The following is an 18,083-nucleotide window of genomic DNA, read 5'->3' as shown; positions in this document are numbered from 1 at the left end:
CAGAAAATATGCTTGGTACAACTTTGATTTTTCTGAATTTGCTGATGTTGTTTTTGTGGCCCAACATATGGTCAATTCTTGAGAATGAGCCATGTACACTGGAGAAAAATGTATACTCAGTCACTTTGGGATGAAATGTCCTGTAGATGTCTATCATATCCAGGTGCTCTAGTGTTTTTTTTAAGGCCACTATATCTTTGTTGATTCTCTGTTTGGATGACCAATCTAGTGCCGTCAGCGGTGTATTGAGGTCTCCAAGTATGATTGTATTTTTGTCAGTTTTTGTTTTAAGGTCAATAAGTAGCTGTCTTATATATTTTGGTGCTCCTTGGTTTGGTGCATATATATTAAGAATTTTTATGTCTTCTTGATTCAGTGTCCCCTTAGCCATTATGAAATGGCCATTTTTGTCTCTTGAGTACTTTTGCTGTCTTGTAGTCAGCATTATCAGATATGAGTATTGCTACGCCTGCTTTTTTTTTTTGATGTTATTTGCTTGGAGTATTGTTTTCCAGCCTTTCACTTTGAATTTGTTTTTATCCTTGTTGCTTAGATGAGTTTCTTGTAGGCAGCATACAGTTGGATTTTCTTTTTTAATCCATTCTGCTACTCTGTGCCTTTTTATTGGTGAGTTTAATCCGTTTACATTTAGTGTAATTATTGACACTTGTGAGTTCCCTATTGCCATTTTATAGATTGCTTTCTGTTAGTTTTTTGTCTTGTTTGATCCTTCTCTTTCATTTTTCTATCTTTTGTTTTTATTTGGTTGTATTCCATACATCTTTCCTCTGTTGCTATCTTTTTTAAATCATGTGCTTCTGTGGTGATTTTTTCAATGGTGGTTACCATTAAGTAATGAAAAGGGTTCCTACCCTATTCATTGTAGTGCACTATTTTATGAGTACTTTTGCACTCCATCGTCCTTTGCTACTGTTAATCTCCATCCTCTCCCCCCCTTTCTTTTTGTTGTTGTCACAGTTTAAATTTGGTTTTGTTGTGTTCTTCTTGGAGCTTTTACTTGTGGCTTTGTTTTTTGTTTGTTTGTTTTTTAATTTTGGTGAATAAGAAACAGGTTTTTGAGAAGAGAGGGGAGGGGGCTCTCAGAGGGAAGAGACGGAGGCACAAAAGAGGTCTGCAGAGGAATTACAGAGAAGTCCTGAGAGAGGGGCAGTGACCCCGGGGGTCAGACAGGAGGGAGAGAGAGTTGGGAGTCCCCAGAGAAAGAAAGATCAGGAGTGGGGGTTTTAGGTGAGGTTTCTCTGGCCATAAAAAGGCCTGCACTGTGGAACAGGTGGCACAGAGATTAAGGACGGGTGCGCAAATAATTAGAAGCCATGTATGTAAGAGATCTCCAATCAGTTCCAGCTTTTTTGGCGATAGTTAAATTGGTGAGGGTGTTAAAACTGAAAGTCCCTTCAGGAGGCTAATTCAGTGGGTTCTGTGGCCTGGCCACAGCGGAGAAGAAGAACAGTTTCTTCTTCTTTAGGGAGGGAGATTCCTGTGCCCCCACAGCCGCCCTCAGTCCTCAGAGTGGTAAGATTTGAGTATTAGCATCCTATAAACTCAAGGTCTGGCCACAGACATAAAAGGTAAAGTGGATGTTCTCGGGACGTCTCCGCGGGCACACACACACTCAGATGAACGGAAAAGACTTCCCTGATGTAGCTACAGTTTCGGACAGGGAGTCACGGAGGGAAGAACTGAGAGAAAGGCTGGAGGCAGGGGACTTACCGCACCGTGCGCTGAAGTGGGTGGAAGGTCAGAGATCCTGGTTCTTTCTCCTGTTTTTTTCTCGGAGGGGAAGGGGAAAGGAGCAGTCCTTGTAGACTTCTGACTCCTCCTGGGTTTTGGCACCAAAATGTAAGGTATTTTTCCCCACCAAGAAGGAAGGAAGAGGCCTGAGCCACAAAGTATGGAATAGCAAACGGCTTTATTGAGTACAGAGCGCACGTCCTGCCCTGCAAGGTTCCCTGGCCCCGAAGAAAGAAAGATGGAGGAGATGGAGGCTAGGGAAGTTGCCGTGGCTTTGTTTGTTTTTTTTTTTTGTTCTTTGTATCTGATTGGAGAACCTTTAGTAATTCCTGGAGTGGGGATTTTCTGATGATAAATTCCCTCATCTTTTCTGTATCTGTGAATGTTTTTATTTCTCCTTCATATTTGAAGGATAGCTTTGATGGGTATAGTATTTGTGGCTGAAAGTTCCTCTCTTTCAGGACTTTAAATATTGGGGTCCACTCTCTTCTAGCTTGTAGAGTTTCTGTTGAGAAATTGGATGATAATCTAATAGGCCTTCCTTTATATGTTGTATTCTTCTTTTCCCTGGCTGCCTTGAGAATTTTTTCTTTGCCATTGGTTTGTGCCAATTTCATTATGATGTGCCTTGCAGTAGGTTTGTTGGTGTTAAGAAAACTCGGTGTTCTGTTTGCTTCTTGAATTTGAGGCTTTAGTTCTTTCCACAGGCTTGGGAAGTTCTCATCTATTATTTGTTTGAGTATATTCTCCATTCCATTTTCTCTCTCTTCTCCCTCTGATATACCTATTATTCTTATGTTATTCTTTTTGATGGAGTCAGTTAATTCCTGTAGGGCTATCTCATTTTTTTAAAGTTTTGAGTCTCTTTCTTCTTCTCTCTGTTGTGCCTCAAGTTGCTTGTCTTCTATTTCACTAATCCTACTTTCTATCTGGCCTGTTTATTATATTTTCAATTTCCTTGGAAATATATTCTTTGTGTTCATTGAGTTATTTTCAGAGCTCCCTTTCTGTGTTTTCTTGTATATCTCTGAGTATTTTTAGGATTTCTATTTTAAATTCTCTGTCGTTTAACTCCAAGTTTTCCAATATATTAAATTTTTTCTCCATAGATTTTTCCTCATCTAGCTGTGTTACCTCTCTTTCTTTTATATCCATGATATTCTATTTTCTCTTTCTTAATGGCATCTGTGGGTGGTTTTGTTGATAATATTAATGAGATTTAATAAAGAATAAAAAGTTACAAAAAATAAAAAATTGAACAGTTTTTTTAAAATTAATAACTAAAGAAATATAAAATAAAATAAAATAAAAATTTTAAAAAAAGGAAATTATCCCCCCCCTCCTTTTTTCCTCTCCTCTCCTCTCCCCTCTTTCTTGAGAAAATCTTGTGGTGAACTGTGAATTATATTGTACTAAATAGAACAAACAATGCCTGTAATGGAGGGCCTGAATTGGGGAGAAATAATAAAGGGGCAAAAAATAAAAAATAAAATAATAAAAATAAAATAAAAAAAAGGGTATGGACCCACAAAAAGCAAATAAGGAAAAAATTTGGGTCAAGAATAAAGTGATTAGCTTTTAGGTGTTGGTTGACTAAGAGATATGATGAGAGGAATAATAGGGAAACAGGAAAATGGGGAGAAAAATTAAAAAATTACTATTGTATTTAGTGGAACAAGAACTAGATAAAATGGAGAGCCAGGGATGGGAGCTCTGCTAGTAAGTTAAAAAGGTGAAGTAGAAAACCCCCTAAATGCCACAAACATAAGTTTGAGTCCCAGATAAGATAATTTGTTCGTTATTGAGGTTTGAATGAGAGCAGACGTAAAGGAGAAAGGAAGAAACTAATATAGAGGGAGAAAAGAAAGAGAGAGAAAAAAAAGAGGGAACCCTAAAAGAAGAAAAAAAAGGAGAGAGAGTTAAGGGTTTTGGAGTGCAACCCTCATACAGAGAAAGGAAGAGGAAAGAAAAGATAATGGGAGATGTAACACTTATGGGTAGTGTAGTTCAAGGATAGGAGAGAGTAAGACCGGCAGAGAGTTAAACGACCAATTTGGAGGAGGGATAAAAAAAAAAGAAATCAAGAATGAAGATAAGAGAAACAAATGAACAAATATAATAAAATGGGATAGGTTATAAAGTCTGGGGATTATTCTTGATTTTGAGAGGTTATCTTCTTGCTTTTTCTTTTCTCTTCCTCTTCCTGGTTGGTGACTCTACCCCAAGCTCTGCCCCTGTGGCACGCTCAGGTAGAGGTTTGCAGTTGATAAGTCTCTATGGTGATGTCATGTATTGTGCTTCAGTCTCGTTGGCAGTCGAGGCTCATTAGCATTTATAGACTCCGACAGTGAGAGAGTCCGTGTTCCTGGAGCCTCTCTCCTAGTCTTTCCTTCCTCAATTAGTAGCCTGATAATCCAGCTATGGGGTTGCTGCTGCCTCTGCCTGGATAGTAAGAGGCTCAAAGAGCTGGCAACTCCCCACTCTATTTCCACTCAGCACAGGGCTCTGGATGAGGCTCAGTCAGTCAGAGCTGCTAGCTAATCAGGCGGGGCTTCCGCCCACTCAAAGTCCTCTGGCTCTGCCACTCTGTCCGGTAACGCGGGCGGGGCGCCCACTCCCAGGACGCTCGGAGGAAACTCTCACTCACTATCTGTGAGCGCAGACCAGGATATCAGGCCGGTAGTCTCACACTCTGAGTGAAACCCCCGCCCGTACGGAAAAGTTCCAGTGTTGGAATTGGCTCTCGCTCCTTCCCCGTGCGTGGCTTTTTCAGGGCGCTGGGGCAGCCTGGGGATTCCACTTTCAGCCCACACAAAGGCTCCTGGCTCTGCCCCTCTGTGGGATAACATGGGCGCCCACTCCTGGGGCTTTCAAAGGAATCTCTCGCCCACTGTCTGCGTGCGCCGACCAAGAGATCAGGGCGAATGGCTGCCCCACTTGTCTTTCTTTGTCTGGGTTTGGCGCGAGTGTTAGCTTGTATTGCCTGGGTTGCTACAGTCACAGTTTTTCCTCGGCTTGGATCTACGTGCCAAAGCCTGGTTCGGCCATTTGTGCCAAGGCCTAGATCTATTCACCCCCTTTGCCCACCTTAGTTTCTATACTCTCAGTTCCCAGTAAAAGCAACCCTATTTAGGTTAGTAAGGAAGGCAGAGCATTTCTTACTCCCTATTTCCTTCGGGGTTTATTTATATAAACCAATTATATAAATTGGCCAATTTTTCGCTCGACCATACCTTCGGGTGTATTGTGAAACATCTGGAAGCTCCAAGGATAGGTTTTTCTGTTTCTGGTTGAAGATCTTGTTGAGTTTTTGGGGAGATTTATCGGTATCGCTTCCTACCACACCATTATTCTGACGTCACTCTCCAGTTTTTGTGTTTTTAAACCAACTTATTTAATTGCTTCATTTAATCAAATTAAATAATTATTTTCAAATTGCTTAATTACAAGTTATATGTACAGTAAGTATTAAATTTATCAGTGCTTTATTACCAGATGGAAATTTTTGTAGTGTAGTACTTAAATGTATTTTAAAAAGATACTTTTAAAAATCGTATTTTAACCATGTCTGTCAGGAATGCTTGTAAAATGGTGATCAAATAAAATATTTATGAACTGAAAAAATGTTGGGAGGCCATAAGATACTTTGAAAAATATATACTTTTGGGCCCTGGCTGATTGGCTCAGCGGTAGAGCGTCAGCCTGGCGTGCAGGGGATCCAGATTCGATTCCCGGCCAGGGCACATAGGAGAAGCACCCATTTGCTTCTCCACCCCACCCCCTCCTTTCTCTCTGTCTCTCTCTTCCCCTCCCACAGCCAAGGCTCCATTGGAGCAAAGATGGCCCGGGTGCTGGGGATGGCTCCTTGGCCTCTGCCCCAGGCGCTAGAGTGACTCTGGTCGCGGCAGAGCGACGCCCCGGAGGGGCAGAGCATCGCCCCTGGTGGGCAGAGCGTCGCCCCTGGTGGGCGTGCCGGGTGGATCCCGGTCGGGCACATGCGGGAGTCTGTCTGACTGTCTCCCCATTTCCAGCTTCAGAAAAAAAAAAGAAAAAAAAAAAATATATATATATATATACTTTTGAAAAGGGTCATGGCATTATTTATTAACACCACCAGATCACTCATATCACAAGTCTGCCATGATTAGTGTATAAATTTTCTCTCAAATGTAAGAAAATGATTTTTTTCTTCCATACTTGATTTTGTATTTTGACTATAAGATCACCATTTCACATACAAATTATGATACTGGTAATTTTATTAATTTGTCCAATTTTGGCACATAAATTGAATTTCAAATTTCAATAATGTTGTTAAAATAGAATAGAGGCTAAGAAGACATATTATTTGACAAGCTCTATCTGTCATTTTTGGCAGTAAACTGTATCCATTATACCAGCAATAAAGCAATTTATCTAAATAAAATCCAAAATGTAGTCAATTTATGGCAAATGGTTGTGTGGCGGGTGTATATCATTTTGTAAATCACCACCAATATTAGAAAGAAACAAGAAAAATGAAGTAAATCCTTAAGTTGGACCCATTAATATATTATATCATTATATATAAACATAAATATCAAAATTATTTTAATTTTATAGACTTTTAGACAGTTACAGAAGAGAAGTTGAGATTAAATTAAATGTTCATAACATTTTTCTATGCTTTACTCACTTTTTTATTTACAATATTCTTGTAGTATTTGGGAAAAATTAAGGCCATTTGGAACCATGTTAAGCACGACATAGTCTTAGGCAAAAAGTTAATCTGTTCCAGAATGTCTGCTCCTGGGTATGAAGAGGCTTTCCTGCAAAGGACCATTATAAAAGCTGAATAAAATATAATAAAGAAGTAAAACAATATCACACCCAAAGCAATCAGGATTTGAGGGACTGATGTCTCAGAAAGAAGGAAATCATAGAGTGGTCACCAAGAGGTACCAGACTCAAAATGTGAGTTGTACTGAGTTTGAGAAGCCCTAATGCAGAGCAAAGCTGGCAAATTTCCAAGCATTTTATAAAGCCACAGTTAAGACAATGTGCTATTACACAAGAACAGGAAAACAAATAAATGAAACAGGATAGAGAGAGTCCAGAAATCGCATGCTTATATAGGACAACTAATTTATGACAGGGATAACACTACTGGCAGAAAAGGATTATCTTTTCACTAAATATTCTGCAACCGCTGGAAAAATATGTTCAAGAATTTGCAATAGGAAAGGTTGTTTAAAACAGGACTCAAGTCACTGATGGCAAGAGAAAAGATTGATAAATTAGACATTATTAAAATTAGGAAATTATTTTCTTTTATTACTTTTAAAGAAAAAGGACGGAAAGAGACAGAGAGAAAAAGAGAGGGGGAAGAGGAGTGGGGAGCATCAACTAATAGTAGTTGCTTCCCGTATGTGCCTTGACCAGGAAGCCCAGGGTTTCGAACTGGTGACCTCAGCATTCCAGGTCGACAGTTTATCCACTGTGCCACCACAGGTCAGGCAGGAAATTATTTTTATCGAAATAAACCTTTAAGCAAATCAGAGAATGGGAGGATTTTCAATATATGTATCCTATAAAAGACTCATCTAAAATGTTTAAAGTATATCTACAAAAAAGTTAGAAAACAGACAACTCCATACTGTCAAAAAAAAAAGATAATAAATATGAAAATGTACTTTACATCATGTTCATAGTTATCAAGGAGCCTAAAGTTAAATCTATAGTGAGATGTCTCTACACTATAGTGTCTAAATTTGAAAAACAAAACTGAAAATAACAATGGTTAAGATGTTGAGCAACTGGTACTCACATACACTACTACTAGGAATGTAAATTGGTTCAACAACTTTGGGAAACTTCTGACTCAGCAGTTCTACCCCTAGGAATATATTCAACAAAAATGTGTAGACACAGAAAAATATGTACACACATTTATTTTACTTATTTTTTAAAGACTTAATTTTTTTATTTTTAAATTACAGTTGACATTCACTATTATGTTAATTTCAAGTGGGTAGCATAGCATGGTTAGACATTTATATAACTTATAAGGAGAACCTGACACTATACATAGTTATTACAGTATTATGACTGTGTTCCTTGTGCTGTACTTTACATCCCTGTGACTGTTTTGTAACTACCAATTGTACTTCTTATCCCTTCACATTTTTTATTTTTTAGAGCAGTTTTAGATTCACAGAAAAATTGAGAAGCCAATTTCCCATATACTCCCTACCCCAGTATCAACACTGCTCACCAAAGTGGTACATTTGTTGCCACTGATGAACTGACATTGACACATCACATTAAGCCAAAATCCATAGTTTACTTTTGGGCTCTTTCTTGGTGTTAAACATTTTCTGGGTTTGGACAAAAGTGTATAATGACATGTGTTTATTATTATGGCATCATATAGAGAATTTTCACTGCCCTAAAAGTCCTCTGTGCCTGCCTATTTCTCCATTTTCCCCTCCATTCAAACCCTGACAAACACTAATCTTTTTATTGTTTCCATAGTTTTGCCTTTTCCAGAATATTAGATAGTTGAAATCAAGTAAGTAGCCTTTTCAGACTGGCTGCTGACATACAGTAATGTGCATTTAAGTTTCCTCTCTGTCTCTTTTATGGCTGAATAGCTTATTTATGTTTTGCATGGATCGGTTTTCCATTGTTGGATGTGGTACAGTTCATCCATTCACCTACTGAAGAACATATTGGTTGCTTTCAAGTTTTTGGTTTTTATGAATAGGCTCCTATAAACCTTGACATGCAGGTGTTTTTGTAAACAGAAAATTTCAACTTCTTTGAGTAACTATCAAGGAGCAATATTGATGGTTTCTATGGTGAGAGTAGATTTAGTTGTAAGAAACTCTCCCAATGAACCATTTTGAATTTTCATTGGCAATGAATGAGAGTTCCTCTTACTCCACATCCTCACCAGCATTTGATGCTGTTAGTGTTTACGTTTTGGCCATTCTTTTTTTTTTTTTTTTTTTTTTTTTTTCATTTTTCTGAAGCTGGAAACAGGGAGAGACAGTCAGACAGACTCCCGCATGCACCTGACCGGGATCCACCCGGCACGCCCACCAGGGACGACGCTCTGCCCACCAGGGGGCGATGCTCTGCCCATCCTGGGCATCGCCATGTTGCGACCAGAGCCACTCTAGCGCCTGAGGCAGAGGCCACAGAGCCATCCCCAGCGCCCGGGCCATCTTTGCTCCAATGGAGCCTTGGCTGCGCGAGGGGAAGAGAGAGACAGAGAGGAAAGCGCGGCGGAGGGGTGGAGAAGCAAATGGGCGCTTCTCCTGTGTGCCCTGGCCGGGAATCGAACCCGGGTCCTCCGCACGCTAGGCCGACGCTCTACCGCTGAGGGAACCGGCCAGGGCCGTTTTGGCCATTCTAATAAGTGGGTAGTGGTCTATCATTGAAGTTATAATTTTCATTTTCCTCATGACATTTAATACGGAATATCTTTTCATGTGCTTATTTACCATCTGTGTATCTTCATTAATGACATTTGTGTTAAGGTTGTTGGCCCATTTTTAAATTGTTTTTTGTTGTGTAGTTTTAAGAATTCTTTGTATATTTTGGTTAACATTCCTTTATCATGTGTGTCTTTTGCAAATATTTTCCCCAGTTTGTAGCTTGTCTTCTAATTCTCTTGACATTATCTTTTGTAGAGCAGAAGTATTTTTCTAAATTAATTTTAAAGAAGTCCAGCCCATTAATTATTTCTTTCATGATGTGTCTTTTGTTTTCTATCTAAAAAGGCATCATTGCCTGACCAGAAGGTGGCGCAGTGGATAGAGCACAGGACTGGGTGCAGAGGGTCCAGCTGCGAAACCCCGAGGTTGCCAACTCGAGCACGGGCTCACCAGCTTGAATGTCAGGTCGCTGGCTTGAGTATGGGATCATAGACATGACCCCATGGTCGCTGGATTGAAGCCCAAGGTTGCTGGCTTGAGCCCAAGGTCACTGACTTGAGCAAGGGGTCACTCGTTCTGCTGTAGCCAGTCCCTTAGTCCAGTGGTTCCCAACTCCCAGGCTGCAGACCGATACCAGTCCGTGGGCCATTTGGTACCGGTCTGCAGAGAAAGAATAAATAACTTACATTATTTCCGTTTTATTTAAATTTAAGTCTGAACGATGTTTTAATTTTAAAAATGACCAGATTCCCTCTGTTACATCCGTCTAAGATTTACTCTTGATGCTTGTCTCAGCCACGTGATATATTTATCCATCCCACCCTAAAGGCCTGTCTGTGAAAATATTTTATGACATTAAACTGGTCCATGGCCCAAAAAAGGTTGGGGACCACTGCCTTAGTCAAGGCACACAAAAGAAAGCAGTCAATGAACAACTAAGGTGCTACAAGGAAGAATTGATGCCTCTCATCTCTTTCCCTTTCTATCTGTCCCTATATTGTTATAAAGTACAGCATCCCAGATTCTGAAAGGCACTGTACCTCATTTCATCGAGTTCACGTAGAGACACCCAGTCCAGATGAATTTTGAAGAGTTTTATTAGAGGAGGAGATTTACTAATATGCCGGCCGCATATGGCTGGCATGGGGCATCTGCAGGCCCTAATCGTGCAGTCCCAAAAATAGTTCAGGGGCTGTTTATATACCTTTGATCACACAGGGGCGGAGGAGAGCATGACATCATGGTACGAGCTGGCAACATTTGTTTAGGGCAGGGGTCCCCAAACTTTTTACACAGGGAGCCAGTTCACTGTCCCTCAGACCGTTGGAGGGCTGGACTATAAAAAAAGCAATGAACAAACCCCTATGCACACTGCACATATCTTATTTTATTTTATTTTTAAATTTTATTTATTCATTTTAGAGAGGAGAGAGAGAGAGAGAGAGAGACAGCGAGAGAGAAGGGGAGGAGGAGCTGGAAGCATCAACTCCTATATGTGCCTTGACCAGGCAAGCCCAGGGTTTCGAACCGGCGACCTCAGCATTTCCAGGTCAACACTTTATCTACTGCACCACCACAGGTCAAGCCACATATCTTATTTTAAAGTAAAAAAACAAACAAAACAGGAACAAATACAATATTTAAAATAAAGAACAAGTAAATTTAAATCAACAAACTGACCAATATTTCAATGGGCCTGCTTTTCAGCATCCCAGACCGGCGCTCTATCCACTGCTCCATCACCTGGTCTGGGCCTGCTTTTGGCTAATGAGATGGTCAATGTCCGGTTCCATATTTGTCACTGCTAGCCTTAACAAGTGATATGAAGCGCTTCTGGAGCCGTGACGCTTGTACGTGAGAGATGCAGCACTTTCCGCATCCTGTGCTCCTCTCACTGACCACCAATGAAAGAGGTGCCCCTTACGGAAGTGCGGTGGGGGGCCGGATAAATGGCCTCAGGGGGCCGCATGCGGCCCGCGGGCCCGTAATTTGGGGACCTCTGGTTTAGGGGATACACAGAAACATTAAGACCTTTAAGGTAACACAATCAAAAATGTTTACAAATCTTTCAGGGTTCATCTTCCCTCACTAGCCTAGAGGTATTTTACCCTCAAGATTCCAAGAAGGGGGAGGAACTACAGTCAATGCAAGGTGGTATGTAAATGCTGCCTCCTATTGAAAGAGAAGAAGTTTCTAGGTTAACCTTTATTTTAGATTTCAAACTGAGTGACCTATTGTTCTTGCAAGCCAGAAACTTCTACATTCCTCTCCGTCCTCTCCCTAAAGGAGGGACGGGACAGGAAAGCCTGACCTTTCCTCCCATAATATTAATATCAATTTTCAGCTTTTTGGTACCTTACAACAATATGTCCCTCTCTCTGTCTCTGTCACAAAATAAATAAATAAAATAAATAAATAAAAAGGCATTAGTATATCCAAAGTTAACTAAATTTCCTTCTATGTTATTTTCTAGGAGTTTTATAGTATTGTGTTTTATGTTTACATTGTAATCCATTTAGAGTTAATTTTTATGACATATGTAAGGTCTGTATCTGGTTTGTTTTTGCATGTGATGTCCACTTGTTGAAGACATTGTCTTTGCTTCACTGTGTTGCTTTTGCTCCTTTATCAAAGATCAGTTAACTATATTTATGGGGGTCTGTTTTTGAGCTATTTATTCTGTTCCATTGACCTGTTTGTGTGTTCTTCTCCAGTACCAACCACACTGTCTTGATTATTGTAGCTTTATACTAAGTCTTAAAGTCAGGTAATTTTAGTTAGCCCTTTAACTTTGTTTTTATTCTTGAGTATTGTTTTGATTATTCTGGTCTTTTGCCGCTCTATATAAACTTTAGTATCAGTTTGTTGATATCCATAAAATAATTTGCCATGATTTTGATTAGGATTGCATTGAATCTGTAGATCAATTTGAGAAGAACGGACCTCTTAATAATATTGACTCTTCCTAGTCATGAACACTTCTCTTATTTAGTTCTTCTTTGATTTATTTCATCAGAGTTTTGTGGTTTTCCATATAGAACTCATTCATATTTGGTTAGACTTAGACCTAAGTGTTTCATTTTTGAGGAGTATTAATGTGAATGTTATTGTTACAAGCATGTTTTTTTAAAATATATTTTATTCATTTTTAGAGTTGAGAGAGGAGAGAGAGAGAGAGAGAGAGATAAGGGGGAGGAGTGGGAAGCATCAACTCCCACATGTGCCTTAACCAGGCAAGCCCAGGGTTTCGAACTGGCGACCTTAGTGCTCCAGGTTGATGCCCTATCCACTGCACCACCACAGGTCAGGTGTTACACGCATGTTTTAACATCTTTATACATAATAGGTAAAAGTTAGAAACAAATACATATCAAGTGATAAGGTTATCAAGTTTCTTTATCACAGGTAATATGAGAAAAATAAAGTATTATATCAGAATAATTGATAATTAAATTTAGCTCAGATTCCTATCAATCAATCAAAAGACAATGGGGTTTTAGAAATTATATTATTCAATAATAGTAAGCAATTCTGTGAGTGATAAATGAAAAGTAATGCATCACATCATCCTAATACACAGTGCTCATTTGCATTACAGCTATTATTTTCTGTGTTAGTTTTTACCACAGATGTAAAACAGTGGTTCATATGATCTTCCAGGGGAAAACAAAAATAAAACTATAGTGTGATATTAGAAGCAAAGGAATAGGAGACTCTTTTTCTTGGTGAGCTATTCATTCTGAGTAATTCAAACTTGATGGCAAGGTAAAGAGATAGAGCTATGTGTTTCCCAGAATTTTTTCTTCAGAATATTGATCTTATAAAATATTCTGTAAAAAAAAGATTTTTCTGGTCAAATGAGATTGAGAAATGCTTCTTGGTCCAGTCAGGTAGTAAACATCACAATATTCATTAAGCATAGTTAAAGGTCTCAGAAGCTCTGCAGTATTGAAAACAGTGTTCTGAAAGTAACTCAAATATGGAATTTATTTTCTCATAAAACCTAGGAATACCTTATGTGAAAAAACATGCACTGTGAGAAGTGGCAACTTGGAGGAAAAAGTGAATTAATGCACATTGCATAGACCACCTTCAGTATGAGGTAACCAGCACTCAGCTGAAGTTGAATTATGCTGAGAGCACAGAGTGAAGGTATTCAGGACTACAACTGGAAGAAAATCATGAGCTTTGGATATGAGATATATTGACGATAAGGATAATATCTTATTTTGGAAATTAAGAAACTTGATTCATTTTCTTTCCCAAAGAGAAGTCTCTGCCACCTCTGTATAAAAATGTTTTAAGCCCTGGCCGGTTGGCTCAGCGGTAGAGCGTCGGCCTAGCATGCGGAGGACCCAGGTTCGATTCCCGGCCAGGGCACACAGGAGAAGTGCCCATTTGCTTCTCCACCCCTCCGCCGCGCTTTCCTCTCTGTCTCTCTCTTCCCCTTGCGCAGCCAAGGCTCCATTGGAGCAAAGATGGCCCGGGTGCTGGGGATGGCTCTGTGGCCTCTGCCCCAGGTGCTAGAGTGGCTCTGGTCGCAACATGGCGACGCCCAGGATGGGCAGAGCATCGCCCCATGGTGGGCGTGCCGGGTGGATCCCGGTCGGGCGCATGCGGGAGTCTGTCTGACTGTCTCTCCCTGTTTCCAGCTTCAGAAAAATGAAAAAGGAAAAAAAAAAGTTATAAAAAAAATGTTTTATAAAAGTACATGCAAAGCAGGTCATATTTCTTCCTTAAAAGTAATATTTGGGTCTGTTTAAGTGAGTGCGTGTTGCCCCTGTGTTCTGCACATGCTTTGTGCCAATCCAGAAATCTAACGGGTATTATTGAATAGCAACTAATCCTGGAAGACCCTGTCTTAATGTATAGCACTTCCCAATGTCTCTGACAGGAAAGGTTAGGTGTAGATTACAAATTAGGATATTGGGTTTCAGAGAACAAATAATAAGATTTTTCTCAAAGTGCAAAAGTTTATTCAAGACTGGAAATATCACTGATTTCAAAACACAGTCATGCATTTTTTGTTATGAAAAAGAATCAACATTTTAGTTTTGATTTTTTTTCTAGTAAAAGACTGAGCTGCTAGGAAAAACTTGAGAGAACAGGGATAAAAATATATTCAGTATAAATTATCAGATATGTGTTGTCTACTTAACCAGGAGTTTTCTTATATTTTTTAAATTGATACTTTTCCCTTCTTAAAAAAATTCAGAATAACCTTTCCATTTTTGAATTATATTTCCACCTTAATGAAATCAAACAGAAGACAGTGATACTCACCAAAGACTCTAAAAGGAACAAAGAATGCACAGTGGTCTGTTTCCCTCATTACAGCTTTAACCCACTCTTGGACTTTCCAGGTTCATAAACTACTGACTGAAACTGATTATTCATCAGCTTATTCTTGCCGGTAGGCAGATAACAACTGTGTAACATTTGATTACTTTGATGACCTTTTTCTTTCTTTTCCCATTGAGAGGATAAATTATTGTGAAGAAAATCTAATCTTTCCCTTAAAGGTCAAAAATGCTTCATTCTGACTATAATTTATTTTCAACAAGGTGAATGAACCATCTGTCATCACTGACACCAATAACAAGTAGTTTTTTGGGGTTATTTTGCCTCTACCAGCTCACACCTGTAAAGTGTTTTTGCAATTTTGAGTTTGTTTCTATAGTTCTATTTAAAATGTTAAAAGGTAATTTCTAGCTCAGTTGTATGTGTGGCCACAAAGACTGATTAGTATGACATTTTGCTTTTTCTTGAAAGCAAACCTATATAAAACATTATTGAGTAGCATGCATTGCTTTCCTCCAGTAACACTTTTTTTTTCTTTTTTCCTCTCTTTATTCTGCTCCCTTGCCTGCTTTCTGCTCTTACAACTTCATCTTTCAGTCTCCTCTGAGTCCTGGCTTTGAGGTATGTACGAACTCTTCCTGGCTTCACCACGATGTGCTTCACCGGTTTTTACAACATTATAATATTCAGTTGTCATCAGACAGTTACCTGCATTGAATCTATGAAAATAATTAGGTCAGAATTTAGCTCAGAATCTATGTAAACACAATTAATTAAATTAAAAAAAGGAATTTTGCTCAAAATAGTATGTCAACTATAATTTTAAAAAGAAATTTTGATGAGAGTTCAATCTATCTGTTGAACTGCAAAAAGAACATATTTGTTGTTTCTTTATTACTACTGTATTCCCCCATGTATAAGACGCTCCCATGTATAAGACACACCTTAATTTGGGGGCCTGAAATTTGAAAAAAAATGTATTACATAAAATTATTGAACTGAAATTTTATTCATCATAAAATTCATACAAATCCTCATCACTGTCAAAAAAGCGGGAAATGTAAGTAAATAAATCTACAACCACTCTATAAAATGCACCCAGTTCTTAGACCCTAAATTTTTCAAAAAAAGGTGCATCTTACACATGGGGAAGTACAATAAGTTTTCACAGACCCTGGCTGGTTGGGTCAGTGGATATTGCATCACGCAGCATGCAGACATCCTGGATTCAGTACCCAGTCAGGGCATACATGAGAAGCGACCATCTGCTTCCCTTCCCCTTTCTCTCTCTCTCTTCCCCTCCTGCAGCCAGTACCTCGATTGGTCCAAGCGTTGACCCTGGGAGCTGAAGATAGCTCAGTTAGTCCAAGCCTCGGCCTCAGGTGCTGAGGATAGCTCAGTTGATTCCAGCATTGGCCCAAGACGAGGTTGCCGGGTGGATCCTGGATGAGGGCAGGAGTCTGTCTCTCTATCTCTGCTCCTCTCACTTAAAGAAAAAAAAGATTTTACAGTCTTCAATAAAACAAAGAGCAGTGCAGGCTTTAGAATAATAGATCTTTAATTTTTCAATAAAATTTTGTCCTCAGATAACCTGATACCTCAACACTGGTGTGTTTTCTATGAAACTGAACATACAAGTACGGGATACAGTTAGCAGTCACTTTACTCAGTAGCATGTTGACTGAAATGTAAGCATGTTGGAACTGTGTGCCAATGCAGATAGCCCAGAACTATGTAAAGTGAGGTCACCATCTCAATATGCACAGGTTGTGGTTGGCACACCAAGGCACACAAAAGGAACTTTTAGTCCTTAATAAATTATCACAATCTAATTATTTTCTTAAAAGATGGTATGCAAGTGAATATCTCAAGGTCTCAATCCAAGAATTTATATATGGAAAAGACACAAATTTCCTTCATAAAGGGTTTAAGTCATCCTCCAAAATTGGCCTTTTGTCTATCTTAAGCAATTAGTAACCTAAACACAGAGAACAGACATTCAGGTCAAGGATTAGACTACAACAGTGCTTTTCTTATGATAAGTTGTTTTGACCAAGTGACTTGTAAATATTTGATTTTCCTTATTTATGCACCTCTTGCAAATTGAGAGTTGATGTATTATTATTTTCCGCAGTGAAATTACAAATTTCAGATACCATTATTAGTGTTCATTCTAAGATGGCCCCGTAAAGGTAATTCGAACAAAGGATGCTAAAGAAAACAACCAGAACATATTCTGGGTTAAATAAAATTGGTAAATCAAGATATCTTGATTTGTAAAATGTTAAATGAAGAAAACTGCTTCAATAATAGTAAATTCTTATGCTTAGAAAAATTATCCTAGTTTAAAATGTGCCCTATACTTAAGAAAGTCCAATAAAGGTATTTTTATTCTTGTAAATTTAAATTTTATAATTTAAAATGCCTTCAGATATAATTTTAAATATAATTTTATCCTTTGGGAATAAACCGGGGGACAGGTTGTTTACAGGAGAACTGACAAGTGTTCTTTTCTGTGAAGTTGTACCACGTTAGGGCAGCAAGGCCATCACAGGATAGCTCCTCATATAAATAGCATGCATTTTCTGCATATGTTTTTGTTCTTGAACTGTTTGAACCCAGTGTGTTAAAAAGGTAACAGCTTGACCAGTGGTGGGACAGTGCATAAGGTGTCGACCTGGAATGCTGAGGTTGCTGATTTGAAATCCTGGGCTTGCCTGGTCAAGGCACATATGGGAGTTGATGCTTCTGCTCCTCTCCTCTTCTTTCTCTCTCTTCTCTCTAAAATGAATAAATAAAATCTTAAAAAAAAAGGTACAGATTTTTAATCTCTTTATACATGTCTTAGAAAAAGACAATGCATAAAATTTAATGAAATTTTTAAAGAAACATTTTAGTGACAGTTATTATGAGTTGCAGAATTTACATACTAAGATGCAAAATTGTACAAACCTAGATAATTTCTCTGCCTTCATAGAGCTTGCATAAATGAACAATATGCCAACAGATATAGTGTGTGTGTGTATCACAAAGTAGCTACATATCTTTGTCAAAGCATCACAATGATATTTATTAATTTATTTTATCTACTGATTAGGTTTTCATTTTTATTTTAAACAATGTGAAATAAGCATCTTTGCATGTGTTTTTTGCACATTTTAAAAAGCATTAGTTGGTTTCTCAATAAGCATGTCTGAATGAATTGGTAGGTTGTATAGTCTTAGCAGCCAAATAACTCTTTCTTTCTTATTTTGTTTACCATTTTTAAGGAAAAAATTAGCTATACGTAAATATTATTTTTATCGAAAGAAAAACAGCTTTTTATATATTTATTGATTATGTGTATTTCATTTATAGTGAATTGCCTTTTTCTTTTAAGATGATTTTTGGCTGCTTAGAATCTTTATATGTTATTACAGTAATCCTCTATTAAAATATGATAGAAGTATATTTTCAGTTTTACATGAGTTTTTTATGTCTTTTTCCATACTGACATTATAACACAGAAAAAATTGTTCTCATTCATTCTTTTATATATAGACCTTTGAAAGTAAATCAATAGGAGCAGATTAAATATATTATTTTTGTCAAAGTATTGAGGAGAATGAT

General features: G+C 38.4%; 1 protein-coding gene across 2 annotated transcripts in view; it reads left to right on the top strand.

Annotated features, from left to right (window-relative positions):
• The window catches only part of PRKD1 (protein kinase D1), a 387,321-nt gene that overhangs the window by 297,583 nt on the left and 71,655 nt on the right, over window positions 1-18,083 (top strand). The window contains exon 5 of one of the 2 annotated variants that reach the window (XM_066342378.1): window positions 15,072-15,095. The exons of the other annotated variant lie outside the window; for it this stretch is intronic. Within the exon in view, the coding sequence (XP_066198475.1) occupies window positions 15,072-15,095 (24 nt within the window). The remainder of the gene's footprint in view (window positions 1-15,071; window positions 15,096-18,083) is intronic. 2 annotated transcript variants of the gene reach the window in all.

The sequence above is a fragment of the Saccopteryx leptura genome, chromosome 6 (assembly GCF_036850995.1).
Source record: "Saccopteryx leptura isolate mSacLep1 chromosome 6, mSacLep1_pri_phased_curated, whole genome shotgun sequence".
NCBI classification, from domain to species: domain Eukaryota; kingdom Metazoa; phylum Chordata; class Mammalia; order Chiroptera; family Emballonuridae; genus Saccopteryx; species Saccopteryx leptura.
Note: the sequence above shows the minus strand (reverse complement) of the source record. Positions and strands in the feature narration are given on the sequence as shown.